This window comes from Diceros bicornis, chromosome 28 (genome assembly GCF_020826845.1).
Source record: "Diceros bicornis minor isolate mBicDic1 chromosome 28, mDicBic1.mat.cur, whole genome shotgun sequence".
Classification (NCBI taxonomy): Eukaryota; Metazoa; Chordata; class Mammalia; order Perissodactyla; family Rhinocerotidae; genus Diceros; species Diceros bicornis.
The window spans coordinates 7,946,262-7,962,763 of NC_080767.1; the positions used below are offsets into that span (position 1 = coordinate 7,946,262).

Below are 16,502 nucleotides of genomic sequence, written 5' to 3' on the forward strand. Positions count from 1 at the left end.
CAGAAGAGCATAAATATACAAAATAATGAAGGGAGTTTGATTTTTTTGTTCTGGACTTTGAAAAAATGTTTGTTTAAAAAAATTAGAAATGATAGAGATTAAAGTAAAAGTCACCATTAAGAGTTTACAATAGTAAAGAAATAAGTAAATAAAAATAAACTTTTTGAACCTGTTTGCTGTGCATATAGTTTATAAAAAAATTAAACAATATCATGTAGGTAATGTTTTTAACCTTTTTAAAACAATATCATGTAGATATTTTTTGATGCATACATGATGTTTTATGTCTATATAATGTTTGAAATAAAGTTTTCTTTCTCTTCATGTTTATTATGGAAATAATCCACTCTCATGGTTTAAAAAAATAAACTCTATAGGGCTAATAATATACAAAAATCATTTCGTTTGTTTCATATAAGAATGGAGGTGGGCAGTGACGGTGTGGTGTCAGATGTAGTGGAGGAAACACGGCAGCCAACACTCTAATGCTGTTGTAGATAGAAGTGGACACGACAATGAAATTTGCTGAATACAGAGCTTGCATAACTTCTGAACTTTGATCCCCAGCATCTAATATACTGTTTGGAACATAATAAGCATTCAAATATTTGTTGAATAAATGAAAGGAAATATTTCTTCTAGGTCTGCAGTATATACTGCAGTATATACAAAGTAATTTGGTTTCCTTTCCAGGGTCCTGTAATGCCAGGGAGTCATTCAGTGGAAAGATTTGTAATAGAAGAGAATCTTCACTGCATCATTAAGTCCCACTGGAAGGAAAGGAAGACTTGGTAATATTCTTTTCATGGTACTTTTAGAGTGGAGAAAAAGTAGCAATTTACACGATGTGGTAAGAGCAAATGTATGGGGCCGGCCCCGTGGCTTAGCGGTTAAGTGCGCACGCTCCACTACTGGCGGCGGGGGGTTCGGATCCCTGGCACGCACCAATGCACCGCTTCTCCAGCCATGCTGAGGCCGCGTCCCACATACAGCAACTAGAAGGATGTGCAACTATGACGTACAACTATCTACTGGGGCTTTGGGGGGAAAAAATTAAAAATTAAAAATTAAAGAAAAAAAAGAAAAGAACAAATGTATGTTAAGAGTGTAAGAAAATCTTCCTCTCTTCCTGATACCCTGTCTTGCTAAGACCAGTCTCAAAAAACACTTCCTTTGCTTTCTCAAGGCCCTTCACCCTCAGTGGTACTTTTCTGGGTTTATAGTACTATAGTGCTTTATAGTAATGTGCATATGATGCCAGCTTTTTGTGTGTGGATATTTGCCATATGTTATGGATGAATTAACTTGAATGGCAAGCTATTTTTGGTGTGAATATTATGGGAATAAATGAATACTAATGGTTTTGCTCTGTTTTCTAGCATTTAGACATCAGCTTTGGAAGAGTTTATTTTTAATGTTTTATTAAACCTTGGAAGTTTAGATTTTAAGGTGGAAAGAAATATAGAATTTGGAGAGTAGTGTACCCTATTAAAACTTTTTAAGTTAATAGATCTGAACATGCTTTCTTAATATTATTACTTACACTACATTTGATCTTTCAAGGAGTTTTGGATGCATTCAAGAGTTTTCTTGTGGTGGACGAAATAATTTGTGCTATAGTTAAGTAACAAATCTAGAACATTTCAGAAAAGATTTTCTTTCCTTATATCTAAAGACACTGCTTTTGAAACTGCTTATTTGATTTTTCATGTATCTTTGTATACTTATTAAACTTAAATTATACTTTTTACAGTGCTGCACAGCTAGTGAGCTATCCAGGCAAGAACAAGATCCCCTTGAACTACCACATAGTTGAGGTATGCATTCCACATGGAGCTTGTTTCTAAGTTTCAGAATCTTTCTGTTGACTTTAAAGTGTAATCTACTCTTAGATTTTTTTTTCTTGCTACTTGTCAGGTTTTGAAAATTAACAGAGGAGTGAACAAATGGCCGTCAGTTTTGGTGCTCTTTTAGCCATGTCAGTAAAGAGAAGAGAGGAGGTTGAGATCAGTAGCCAAATGGAATTCTGAGTTGTTTGTGGATTATTTATATAGTATGTCTTCATTCATGCATAGTTATCATGGATAATGCAAGTTACCTCTAGCTCTTTCAATACATTGTCCACTTTACAGATGTCTAAGTGGCTTAAGTACTTTATTTTAAATATTGTATTACTTTAGGCAGATAACCTATCTAATATATAATATATTAATATAATAATATATAATATATAATATATTATTCTCTTGGGGCCGGCCCGGTGGCTTAGCGGTTAAGTGCGCGCGCTCTGCTGCTGGCGGCCCGGGTTCGGATCCTGGGCGCGCACCGATGCACCGCTTCTCTGGCCATGCTGAGGCCGCGTCCCACATACAGCAACTAGAAGGATGTGCAGCTATGACATACAACTATCTACTGGGGCTTTGGGGAAGAAAAAAAAAAAAAGGAGGAGGATTGGCAACAGATGTTAGCTCAGAGCCAGTCTTCCTCAGCAAAAAGAGGAGGATTAGCACGGATGTTAGCTCAGGGCTGATCTCCCTCACACACACACAAAAAAAAAATATATATATATATATATTATTCTCTATCACAAGGTAGGGATAAATATGAATCCTTATTTATTCGTAGAAATCAGAAGAGCCAGTTGTTTTGGAAGTAGGAAGAATAGATAAAGCTTTTGACTCCATATTAAGTCATACACAGGATGATAGTAGTAGTATAGTTGAACACCTTTTAGAGATTTATGTCCCAAAAAACAGTATTTTCACTTGACACGTTGGTCAAACTGTCAATTACATTATTCCTTTATGTTAAAATACTCGTGAAAGTGAGCATAGTTACAATATATCATTTAAGATTCACTTTTAATTCATACTGCACTGTGTACTTTCTTAAAAGTGCTGTGTCTCTCCTATCTTTACAAAACTTCAGAGTATGCTTAGGCTATGAACTTGATTCATTGACATGTCAATTGAAATGCGGAATACAAGTCATATTTTTAAATCTGCAAAATGTGTAGAAATTCATCAGAATGAAGTACAAGAAGTGTGGGAGATGGGAGTGAGAGGAATGCAGACCAGGCTTTAGAATTCTAGGAAGGTGGTCCACAAATTATACGGGGAGGATGGAAACAAGTTTCTGAACAAGAGGCATGGCGAAGAAGTCTTGGACTACCAAAAAGATTTCTGGCACCAGTTTCAAGTAGCAGTGTGGAATGGCTGTCTTCTGGTCCCATCCTCAGAATCTAATCAAGAGCTTTTACTTCTATTGGAATGAAATTGATGGATCTGTGAGTCCCTCAGTAAACTGTCCCTTCCTGAACCAAACTCTGATACTTCCAAAGTTGGAATTTCATTGCATGTTTCTCTGGGAGTATCAAATAAGCATTAATTTTTGCATATTCTTATTTGATTGAGTTATAGAGAGGATACATTTTCATTACAGTATTCAATTATAGATCATGTTTTAAAGAACATAATTTTTTTTTTTTTTTTTTTTTTTTTTTATTTTTTTTTTTTTGTGTGAGGAGATCAGCCCTGTGCTAACATCCGCCAATCCTCCTCTTTTTTTGCTGAGGAAGACGGCCCTGGGCTAACATCTGTGCCCATCTTCCTCCACTTTATATGGGACGCCGCCACAGCATGGCTTGCCAAGCAGTGCGTCGGTGCGCGCCCGGGATCCGAACCAGCGAACCCCGGGCCACCGCAGCGGAGCGCGCGCACTTAACCGCTTGCGCCACCGGGCCGGCCCCCTTAAAGAACATAATTTTAAAGATTAAAAAGTAATTATTTTGTCACTATGAATGCCATGGAGTTAGAGTTGATGTTTAGAATGTCGAGGTCTTTCTAATAGTAGAAGTGCATAGATACTGTTGAATTGAGTTCTGACTCATGCTTCTTTCGTAGGTGATCTTTGCAGAGCTGTTTCAACTTCCAGCACCCCCTCACATTGATGTGATGTACACAACACTTCTCATTGAACTGTGCAAACTTCAGCCTGGATCTCTACCCCAAGTTGTATCCTTCCCTCTGTTTTTATGTGTACTCTCTTTGGCCTGGCTTTAAAAGATTATTAAATATTTCTGCTTATGGGTTTAAATCACTTCATGAAAACAGTTTGGCATTTCTTTAAAAATTAAACATACGTGTACCATACAGTCCAGCCATTCCACTCTTAGGTATTTACCTATGAGAAATGAAAACACATGTCCCTGCAAAGATTAGGCATCATTGTTCATAGAAACTTTATTTGTAATAACCCCAAACTGGAAACAATCCAAATATCCATCAATACATGAATGGATAAACAAATTTTGTTCTATCTATGCAATAGAATACTACTCAGTAATAAAAAGGAAAAATTTCTTGATGCAGGCAACAACATGAGTGAACTGTAAAATAATTATGCTGAGTAAAAGATGCCAAATAAAAATTCATACAACATGATTCCATTTACAGAAAATTCTAGAAAATGCAAAGTAATCTAGTGACAGCAGACCAATATTTGCTTGGGGACATAGGTGAGGAGGGGAGAAAGGAGAATGGATTACAGAGGAGCATGGGGAAATTTTGGAGGTGATGTAAATGTTCATTCTCTTGATTCATGGGTGTATACAGGTCAAATTTACTGTACCTCATTGATACTTCAAAGCTGTTTAAAAAAAGATCAATTACATGAAAAGATGATCAACATTATTAGTCGTTATGCAGACTTCTAGGAAATGTTATAGATTTTTTCTATCACAACTTATTTTGAAGGAGGGTGGAGAATAGTTTTCCTTATCCTCAAATTCACAGCTTGCACAGGCAACTGAAATGTTATACATGCGTTTGGACACGATGAATACTACCTGCGTAGACAGGTGTAGTAATTGCCTTATTTCTATACTAATTGTTAGCAGCTTCTACTCCCTAATACTTGATAAAAGAATTTGATCAGCATAACATTTACCTTTTTAAGAATTTCCAAGTTGATTTTTCTTTTTTGCCTCCCCAAAATAATCCTTTGTATAATAATAAAACTGATACTTGTTGTAATGTAACATTACACTTTTAGTCTAACTTTATTAATATGAAATGATACCTGTGCTGAGGTTTTCTTTAATTTTATTCATTGTTTACTTGTTTGGTGCTTTGGTAGAGTTACACTTTTCCCTCTGTAATTGGGTATGAAAGCTTTTAAAATAGGCTTTATGCTAGCCTCTATGTAAAAGCAGAGTCTAATACTGTATATTTATATGTTTAAATATATATTACATATATATTTTTGTTTATAGATAGCATCTGCTTCTAAAATAATTAGCTTCTATGTAGCTTCAAGATTCAGTTTACGCGGAAGACCATATTGGATTTTTATGGCTGTGGGAATTGCGTGCCCACTGTCTTTTGGGTGAGGTCTGTGTACCACTTTTATTAGCCGATATTCTTTCCTGCCTCTTCGAGGGTGTATTTTGTTGTTTGTGGTGACAAGGGCGTGGTATGATGATGAGAGATTATGCTTTGGCGCTGCCATTTATAAAATGTGTTATCTGCAATTTAATCTTTTTTTTGGTCTCTGTTTCATTGTCAACTAAATGGGGAAAATAATACATTCCTCAGAAGTTATTATGAGAATTAAGTTGTATAAACATTTATGAGGTGCCTGGCACAAGACAGGCACTCAAATAGTATCTGTTATTCACTTAAAAAGGATAATGCTGTTAGAAGGAGGGAGGTAGGGAACTGTTATTTTTTGAAGTAGAAGATGAGTTAGAGGATTTGCAGAGAAAAGGATAAGTGGCAGGAAAAGATACAGCTGTAAGTAAGGAGATGTGCTTTTCATTTAACTCTATAAAATAAGGTTTTCTTTGAAGGATTACATAAGTTCTTATTATAAATTGCAATCATTCATCCTTTTCTATTACCACCTTCCACTTCTCTCTATAGGTTTATTAATTGGTTTTCCCATCATCTAAGTAACTTCCAGTTTCGTTGGAGCTGGGAAGATTGGTAAGCGGTGTTATGTTTTATCTTTCCTTTCTGTGTAGTCCACCATAATAAAAAAAACTGTTAATATTTAAAACTGTAACTTAAAAGCAGTCTTCTTCATGGTCTGAAATATTTAGTTTATTTTTCATATTTTTATATATAAATGAAATAATTTACTTAGAAGGAAACTATTTGTTGTAGCTAAGTACAAGTTAGTTAGAAGTGCAGATCGTGTGTAAGAACTTATAAAACTACATTTCCTCATTAGGTCAGATTGTCTTACTCAAGATCCTGAAAGTCCCAAACCAAAGTTTGTAAGAGAAGTTCTAGAAAAATGTATGAGGTAAGTTCTTTGTGTTTTCTCCTTAGCTTAATTCTCTTAATTTCTGTGGGGGAATTTTCTCTTCTCTGCATTTATGATGTGTGTCCAGAATGTCATTTTTAAAATCCAAATACCTTCCCCTCTTCCCTTTCAGTTTTTAATCAAGATTTAGGCTGAAAAAACTAAACAGCCATGCCATCTGAATTCATGTGAATTAAACCAACAAGGTTTTTTTTGTCAAATATACTTTGAAATAATTTCATATTTCAGGAAAGTTGCCAAAATAGTACAAAGAACTCTGTATCCTGATCATCTAGATTCCCTAGTTGTTAACATTTTACCACATTTGTTCTCATGCTCACTCCTTTTTCCCTCTCTGCATATATACACCCATTACATTGATCTTTTTCTCAACCGTTTGAGAACAAGCTGCAGATATGACATTCCATCATCCTTTAACAGTCCGTTGTATATTTCCCCAAAACAAAGACATTCTCCTGCATGACCAGCATACTACCTTCTAAATCAGGACATGGGCTCTGGTACAGCAGTGCTGCCATACAGTCCTCAGAGGCTGCTGACATTTTGCCAATCATCCCAACAATGTCTTTTTCCTTTCTTGTCTAGAATCCTGTTCAGGAACACATGTAGCATTTAGTTGTCATTCTTTTAGATTCTTCAATCTTGAAGAGTTATTATTCTTTCTCTATCTTTCATGTGCTTGTCAGTTGTAAAGAATCTAGGCCTTACTTTCTTGGGTCGCCCTGTGTGTCCTCATGACCAGACTCAATTCTTGCATTGTTGGTGCTCTTCTCAGTGCATCACATCAGGAGGCACACGAATCCCACCACTAGACGTTAACCACCTCGATCACCTGGTCCTGTCAGTGTCTGCCAGGCTTCTCCACCTGAAATTCACCATTTTTCCCTTTGTAATTGATTGATCTTTTGTGGGAGATATTCTGAGGTTTCACTCATATCCTATTCTTCATCAGACCTCCACTGACAACTCCTACTTCTGTCTCCTACCACTGTGGTGAATGCCAAGGAAAGATTCTCTTTCCATTATTTTTTCTACATTTCTTAGTTGGCATTCTACTATAAGAAAGAGCTTTCCTTTTTCACCCCTTTATTTATTTCTGTGTTTATATATCAGTAGGGACTAATGGCTTTGTTTCATTTGGTGGGTTATAATCTGTTACTGTCATTACTTATTTTGATGCCCAAATTGTTTCTGATTTGTCCATTGGGAGCCCCTTGTGACTCTTGTGTCTTTTTTTTTTTTTTCTTTTTTAATGTCCCCCTCCATTCATTGAGCATTTCCATTTCCTTATTTCTGTCACAAGATGTTCCAGGCTCATCTTGCGTTTCCCTGCCCCTCCCCTGGAATCATCTATTTATTAAGGAGCCCGAGTTTCTAGTAGTGGTCTATGGTATTTAGGAACCAAGATCTGGACACTTGATGTGCTCGTTGCTGTTGGGGTGTCATTGGTTCTAGGCTCTCTGAATGGACAAAGGTAGTGAATATATTTATGTGCCTGCATACACATATAGCTATAACTATTTTTATATCCACCTAGGTGTGTGTATCCCTCCAATTCCAAGCCACCATTTCATTTTTTTCTAGCCTTCCTCTTTGCCATGATTATTCTAAATACCTTTTCAGGTAGTAAGAAGCTTGGCTCCAATTAGCTTCAATATGTATTTATTTGCTACAATATAACCAGTCTCCCAACCACGCGCACTATCTTATCCGCCCCACCATCATCATCCCACATCCTTGGCCACCACGCTCGTGGACCCACTGGCCCACACCTCAGTGCAAACCAGTAAGTTTTGAAGAGGGCCTGAGTTTTGGTGTGCTGGCATAGACAAAAGCTTCAAGGAGTTGTTTTCTCCTTTTACTTCTTGGTTGTCAGCTGAGTCTAGGGTGTTGGAGATTGTGACTTTCCGGGTAAGTTGGATGTTACCGAAGAATGAAACTCATAAATATTTTCTGAGGCTCTTATTTGTATTGTAGGTTGTCTTACCATCAGCGTATATTAGATATTGTTCCTCCTACCTTCTCAGCTCTATGTCCTGCAAACCCAACCTGCATTTACAAGTATGGAGATGAAAGTAGCAGTAAGTAATAAAATAAAAGAAATCCCTCTTTCTGTAAAAAGTACCAATGCAAGTATTCTCTGAAGTCAGTTATTTAAGGTGGAGAAAGTGAACTTTTTCTTTTCTTGGGTTTATATTTTCCCTGTTTGAAAGGTTGTCTATCACTAGGCACTGTTGTTTTATTTGCCCTTTCATCATTTTGAAGATTCATTGTGATCTGTTTAGTTTTTATTGGCTTGTAAATTTTTTCTTTTAATATTATTTATAATGTTATATAGCATGACATTATTTTAAATATACTGCTAAGTATAACAGATTGAATTCATAGCCAAAACTTACTAAAATTAAAATGTATATTTGTCATGGCAGTGGAGACTCCTTGAATTGATACTCAGCTGCTAACAGTTCAAGTGTGGGAACATAGATGCACATAGACTAGATTTTGGCCGGCAGAATGCCTCTAAAAGTAAATTCTTAAATATGGTTTTCTTACTTTTTGGTCACATCGTTTCTGAGATTGCACTATAAATCAGAGAGACTATAATTTGATATGCAGGTTTGTGCTTTACACTTAATGAAGGTAAGGTGTTGTACCTTGGTGATCACTGGTAGAGAGTTAGGTGTGGAGTTTTTTCAAGTTAGTTTTTTCAGATGGCACTGAGCACCGCTCCTCCATGGGCCTTCCATTTCCTGTTGTGTAGCAGTTCTTTGTGTCTTGAAGCTTGCTCCTCTCCCATACCTTCTCATACTGCACCCCAGTTCTCTACCTACACCTCAGACTACCCCTGTTTTCCTTGAAATAAACTCAGTTGGTCCCATTTGCTAAGTACATTTCCTGTGTTATTATGTCACTTAATCCTTAAAATAACTCTGAGAAATAGGTATGTTATACTAATTTTACAATGAGGAAATGGCATCAAAGAGGTAAAGCCAGAGTGAGATGCTTCTGAGAGGTAGAGCCCAGATTCAACTCCAGGCTTACGCACTGAGCAGCCACACTCTTAAGCACGTGCTTTCCTGGAAGAGCAAAGCTGATGCGGCGCTTGCAAGTGCCGAGTTTTGAGTTCTGCCGTGTACTGGCTCAGAGAATCATAAGATACAGTCTTTGATATCAAAGAGCTCAGACTTTTGTTGAACATTGAGCTGTCTTTTTTCCCATAGAAACAACTCAGCCTAACATTTAAGGCCCTGCTAACAGTTGTTCCTACTTTGGTGTTTTTCACTTCTTCCCAAATGGACCTCTGTTCCAGCTAACCCCACTGCCTTTTTATTTTTCCCATGCTCCTGGTTCTTGGTTTGCCTTTGTTTGTGCCATTACCCCAGTCTGGAAAGCCCTTTTATCTCCATTCCTGTTCTCTCTCCAGGGTCTTGCCCAAGCTCCACTCCTGTCAATATTGTTTAACCTTTAGCAAGCCAGTTTTGTGTGGCTCTCTGACTTACGTGAGTATCTTGGTTCCCCAGCTAGAATGTAGACTCCTCAGTTGGCAGGGGATTCTTTTTTTCTTCACTTGTTTTCTCTTCCACTTTCAAGGAAAAGCACACAGTACATGTAACCTGTTGTAATTGACTTTATTCATTCTAGGTGCTAACTCATATTCTGTGTCAGGATTGCCTTTTTATTTGTTACCTCTTTGTCTACATTACCGTAAAAGTAGATTTCCAGTTGCTCTGATGATGCCTTTCAGTGTATACTAACACATTTTATACAATACAAACTCGACAGATAGTAACCATTAGTAAACACGTGGAGTCACAGAACGAGAGCATCTGGCTTATGTAGATTCAAGTATATGAATTCAGAAAGAGACAAGCAAAAAACCTGTCCAAAGTTGGCAGCATAGACCTTGTTGAAACTCAAACTTAGTTTCCACTATCTCAAGGAAAAGGAAGAGGAAGGGGGCATTGGCAGAAATGAAGGAGAACTAGATTGATGCTCAGCTTTTCAGCTTATAGAGGCCTAGGTGTTAGAGGACCGTCCAAGGACAGTTGTAACTCCATCCACGTTTCCCTCCATCCCTGAGCAAGATCAGCCCCTGTACTCTGCATTTCAGTTAGCTGAATGTTCTTAAGGAAGTATTACAGTGACAATGATCTCTTATGCCTTGTTTTAGGTGAAAAACCATTGACCTATTAAGTGAAACTTTCACATGTGGCTGTGTTTATGCAGATTAAATATTGATCTAGGGATAAAAGAGTATTCTAATTTGAAAGAAAAGAATTTTTTTTTTAAATTTCTTAGTTTAATTAATTGCAAAAATAGTCTTAAAACTTGATCTACCCTCCCCCCATTCTGTGCTTAGATTCTCTTCCTGGACATTCAGTTGCCCTCTGTTTAGCTGTTGCCTTTAAAAGTAAAGCAACCAATGATGAAATCTTCAGCATTCTGAAAGATGTACCAAATCCTAACCAGGATGATGATGATGGTAAGAGAATTAAATATTTCTTGAGTGAAACTGTGTATAGGCCAGGTTAAAGCATAAGTATAACTCTGGCAACATGAGTTCCTCTTAAATTTCATTGGATGCTCATAAAGCAGTGTATTCTTTTGGCCTGTTCAGCCTGTCAGTTGTTTCCAGAACCCAAGTGTTTTCTCCTTTGTGTAAAAAGAGATACTAACACCCCTGTGAGATACCTGACATTAAGTTTATACACTAACTACAAAGTAAAATACACTGTTATTCAAAGAACATTCCCTGCTTTCACTTTAGAGAGATTCGTGAATGGGAAGACTTGGTGTATTATAAAGTTGGATGTTTTCTTCAAATTAAACTATTATAATAATAATTTTTAACGTATACTGAGTATATACCATGTAATTCCAACCAAAATCCCTAGGTTTTCTTCTGGGCAAGAGTGGGAAAATTAACAGAATAATTTATAAGTTTACCTGAATCAATAAATGGATAAGACGAAAGGTGATGAGAGGGACTTGCCTTATCACATATTAAAACATATCTTGAAAACTACAGTAACTAAAACAATGTGGTATAGGCACAAAAAGAGAAAAATCAGTAAAACAGATGAAAAGTCTACTGGGACAACTGGGTAATCATTTGGGGGAAATTTTTTTTGTTAGATCTGTACATAAGGACATGTGCATAGAAAAATAACTTAATCAAAATAAAACCATTAATGGTCATTGGATTATTTACTACTGGGATTTTGTTTGTTTGGATTTTTCTAAGAAACTTGGATTATGTTAGGGAAAATGTATTTAGAAAGCATAAATCAAAATGATGGTATTAAATTTAGACGTCTGACATTTTAGGGCATAGGCTTAAGTGTTGAGTTTACTGTATTTTTTTTGTACTAATATATTCGTTATCTTGCCGCCATATTGAGAGATCCAGACAAGGAAATCTGTGGTATTTGTAAAAGAAATGGATCATATAGAAGAATTAGGGAAGGAATCCCAAAAAACTAAGAATTAGGATTCTGCTTAGTTTTTTATATTTTGAGTATTTGAAATTAGTGATGATCTTTTATTGTCTGTTAGTACTCAAAGATGTTACGTGAACGACTGACTTAGTATTTGGGTGTGAGCATGCTGTCTGTTTAGCATTCCAAGTGAGGGACCAACATATTGCTCTACTTATATTTTTCTGTCTTACTGTGGAATATTTTTCAGATGAAGGGTTCAGCTTTAACCCACTGAAAATAGAAGTCTTTGTACAGACTTTGCTACACTTGGCAGCCAAATCATTCAGCCACTCCTTCAGTGCTCTTGCAAAGTAAGTGCAACAAGAACACACACCTTTTCTTGAGGGTTTGGAACTTTGCTTGGTGAATACCAATGGTATAGTAATTTTTATCTAAAATTGTTGAATGTGAAGATCTCAATAATAGTAGGATCATGTAATTTGATAGAATAGGTTTTGGTTTATAGTAGCTGAAAATCCCTGTCCTATGGCTCCTGTCAGTCTGTGTGTACATTTTACATATATATATGGAATGTACATTTTTTCATATAGACCTTTAGAGAAACTAGTGAAAAACCTGGGTCCATAGGACAGTTACATACACAGTTGAGAAGCTCCCAGCCTGTGGAAGCACCTTCCTAAAGGAAGGTAAGCAGAAATGAGAGCCGACATTTTGGGGAGCCACCCAAAAGTTGGCATCTCAAGACAGAGCTTTCTAACCCATCAGACAGTGCAAAAGAAGAGCGAGCATATAGGTATTCTTCCAGCCAAGCAGAGAAGCTGGGCTCCTCACCTCTTCTCAATTTCCCAGTCTCTCTCATTTGCAGGGTTCCCCCAGAAGGTGCAGTCAGAATACCTCACCTGTGTTGGGAGATGGTTCCTTCTCCCTCACTTATTCTTAGATACACAGTAAACTGTAGTCCTGGACTAACAATAGTATTGTAAATCTCTTTAAGATTTTCTGACAAATCTCATACAAAATAAAAATTCCCGATTATACACTTTATATCTTTAATGGTTAACACATGGTTATTTTGCATTTATATATTGCACTGTAAATTGAGAACATTGAAAAGGCTTTCAAAACATTAAAATGTGTCATGAATAAGTTTATATGTGGTATTTTTTCCCCCACTATCAAAAGGTTTCATGAAGTCTTCAAAACCCTAGCTGAAAGTGATGAAGGAAAGTTACATGTTCTAAGAGTCATGTTTGAGGTCTGGAGGAACCATCCACAGGTAAAAACTTTAATTAGACGTATTGAGGCTCTGATTGTATAGGTAAAGGCAATTAATACCACTGTTACAGTTTGTAAAACGGGAAATGTGATTCTACCTATAGAATGGTTTTAAAATCTATAATTTTTTTAGTGCAATGGAAATAATGATGTTTGATTCATTCTTTAAAAAGCAAGTGTTATGATTTGGTTTTGGACTATAATATCTCAACACATTTTAAATACTTAGTGTGAATGCTTGTTCTTGGAAGAGTCTACCAGTTGGGTAGGAAATAGTCATCTAGGCTATCCAGTTTCTACCAGCAAGCTCCAAATTTCTCAAACCTCAATATATTGTTTTCGTATCATGTGTTATAAAGAGGAATTAAAATAAATTTCAGAATATATTTAAGACTTTTTAATGATAAACATTCTTGTATTTTTAAATTTCAGGATTCAATGGAAATTATATTTTTATATGTATTATCTAAAATTTTAAAAAATTTTAAGTATTACCATTCAGAGTTTTTCTTTTGGCTCAGTCAGTCTTGACTGGTGTTATGGTATTCTTACAATAAGTACCAGAGCCAAGCAGAGGACAGAATAAATCTTAAGACCTAGTGGTCAAATTGACCAGTTCCATAGCCACTGAAAATGAACTTCATGGCCCTCCTATTTTACTTTTGTAGCAATGGGATTATTGTGGCCTACATGTAAGTGTGATTTGCCCTAATGAGTCTTCTTTTCACATTGTAGATGATTGCTGTACTAGTAGATAAGATGATTCGTACACAGATTGTTGACTGTGCTGCAGTAGCAAATTGGATTTTCTCTTCAGAACTATCTCGTGACTTTACTAGGTAATACGGATTATTTTACAAAGTTTGTATTCTCTAAGAATTGGTTTATGTGTTGTCTCTTATACATGAGCTCCAAATTCTGGTCCAAACCAGGTTGATATTAATATACTAGTGGTCAAATCTGGTAGGATTAGACTTGGGAAAGATTCCTGAACAATGGAAATACACACAGCCAGTCAAGTTACAGCATCTCTTAGGGACACACATGTAAGTTGAATCAGGACTCAAGCAGTCAAGTAGAAATGCTGATAACGGGCTGTGTCTCAGGGTCTGAGCTAGACAGTGGGATGTGAGGAAGAGTTCCAGCTCCACTGGAGACCTGAAATACACACCAGGAACTGGGAGGAACCAAAGTCACAGTAGATTAAGTACACATGAGGGAGGGATTCAGGAAAACCTGGTGGGCACTTGGATGCCTGTTGGGAAAGAAGTTCTCACCTTTGTCATAAAAGTCCTAAATTTAATGCAGAAGATTGATTCTAGACCCATTCCCACTCAAGGAAAGACTTTTCATTAAACTTAGTTCTTATGGATGAAGTTGAATCCACAGGCTTTATAATTGATCAGGCCTGGGACAGCCAGGAGTTGACACAAAACAGGAAACAAAGGAAAAATTACTTGCAAAGACGAGAATTCATCACAACCCTTATCCTCTTCATTGTATCTGTTATTGGCAGAGGACACTGGTCTGAAACTGAATCCTTAGGGTGAAAGGGTGTGATCTAAGGTTACCATACCAGCCTAGTTGGCATTTGCAAATGAAGGCAGCAGAAGGACATTCTCAGATTTGCAAGCTCTCAGAATACTGACTATCCAAGTATGTGTTAGTCATTATCCGGAGTGATTTTCATTTGCCACTCATTTAGTCCTCACAACACCGCTGTGGAGGGGGTTACAGTATTGTCCATATTTTACAAAATAGGATGATGTTGCAGAGTGCTTAAGGAGCTTGCCCAAAGTCACACAACTAAATGCAGAGCCGGAATGCACACACAGGCATTCTTGAATCCATACATTGCTCAGAGCTCCATCTGTTCTTTAACACCAAGCTCAAGTATTTCTCACTCTGCAAAGCCTTTCCTGACCACCCCGTCCAGAGTTCAAGTACTCTGCTCCTTTATCCTGTCTGCTAACATTCCAAACTTTGAGTTTTATGAACAGATTGTTTTATTATCTTCCACTTAAACTGTCATCATCCAGGCCAAAATTTGTAGAAGGAAGTACTCTTCTTTTTGCTGTATCATGGGGTTACGAGTCCTAGTTTATAGCCAGAAAAGTAGTTAAGGAGCTACGTCAAAAAATAAATAAACCATGTATGCAACAAACATTTTAAAGCACCTGCAAGGTGATTGTGGTACTTGAGCAGTTTGCTGATAAGATAGCTGACATAATATTCATCTCATTCTGAAAAGCCCAGCAGTTGATAGCTATTATCAATTAATGAGTGTTTTAAATGTTCCAAGAGAATTGGCTGAGTATGTGCTAGTTAAAAAGTGTAAAGCACGTGAAACGAGCCTTAGATTAGTTTTCCATTTCAGGAAAATTCCAATACTTAGTGTTTAAATTTAGAAGAGAGAAAATGTATTTTTGTTCTTAATGTTAGTGTTTTTTCTGATTTGCCATTTCATTTAAACGAATATGTACACATGCCTCCTATGTGTGTCTAGTAGGGGATGGAAATAGTAAGAAAAATGACAAGGACCCAGTACTGCCTTCTGGAAGCTCACCTGCTTGCATAGTTTACAATACAAGAAAAACCATAAGCGTTGCTAGAGAAATACGACTAAATCTGCCTAAAGAGTGGAAGGCTATATCAGACTTTAAGAATGAGTAGGTTATAAAAGTTGAGAGGTCTTATTTTCTATAAGCATAGTTTAACATAGAGTAACCAAATGCCATATTACTTTAAGATTGTTTGTTTGGGAAATCTTGCACTCCACAATTCGTAAGATGAACAAACACGTTCTGAAGATCCAGAAAGAGCTAGAAGAAGCTAAAGAAAAACTCGCAAGGCAACACAAACGGGTAAGTCTTGTGTCAACTGGTAAATGGTCAAAGAAGGTAAACCAGAAATTTTTGAGAATATGCAAAGTTCATTACTGTGATGGGAACTTATTTTTTCTGAGGCCAAATTATGCAGAGCTGTTTGTAGAAGTGGAGGAAGAGGAAGGACCTGGGATCTGGTGCTCTCTGCTCTTATACTCCATGATGAGCCTGTTTAGGAAGCCACAAGCCTTCCAGTTCACCATGTCTGGATCAGCTTCATGTTTGCCCTTCCCAAAAGGAAGGAGGAGAAGGAAAGAAGACACACTCATATTTCTATAAGAGTTTCTGGTGCAAGAGGGGAAGAGGGAGAAAATTGTCGATGTTTACCACTTCCCCAGTACTGTGGGGAGGGATGGGACAGTCATGCCCAGATTTACAGAATACTTCTTATATTAATAAGAAGCTTAGTATTTTAGCCATTTTGGGGGGCAGCAGTGAGCTGGCTGTATTCTGTGATTTAGCATAATAGTCTTAGTATTCTTCATGACAGGATATTCCAGTGTTAGGCATATTTACCAGAGTACGAGGTGAATGCAAGTTCAATGACTTATATGAACCTATAGCAGGTTCGAGT

At 36.9% G+C, this 16,502-nt stretch overlaps 1 protein-coding gene across 3 annotated transcripts in view; it reads left to right on the plus strand.

The window, feature by feature from the left end:
- NCBP1 (nuclear cap binding protein subunit 1) overlaps window positions 1-16,502 on the plus strand; it is a 42,414-nt gene that overhangs the window by 19,327 nt on the left and 6,585 nt on the right. For all 3 annotated transcript variants that reach the window (XM_058523597.1, XM_058523598.1, XM_058523599.1), the window contains 12 exons: window positions 694-791; window positions 1,754-1,817; window positions 3,903-4,013; window positions 4,794-4,858; window positions 5,922-5,984; window positions 6,232-6,306; window positions 8,305-8,408; window positions 10,688-10,810; window positions 12,016-12,118; window positions 12,951-13,044; window positions 13,779-13,882; window positions 15,793-15,907. In XM_058523597.1, the coding sequence (XP_058379580.1) occupies window positions 694-791; window positions 1,754-1,817; window positions 3,903-4,013; window positions 4,794-4,858; window positions 5,922-5,984; window positions 6,232-6,306; window positions 8,305-8,408; window positions 10,688-10,810; window positions 12,016-12,118; window positions 12,951-13,044; window positions 13,779-13,882; window positions 15,793-15,907 (1,119 nt within the window). The remainder of the gene's footprint in view (window positions 1-693; window positions 792-1,753; window positions 1,818-3,902; window positions 4,014-4,793; window positions 4,859-5,921; window positions 5,985-6,231; window positions 6,307-8,304; window positions 8,409-10,687; window positions 10,811-12,015; window positions 12,119-12,950; window positions 13,045-13,778; window positions 13,883-15,792; window positions 15,908-16,502) is intronic.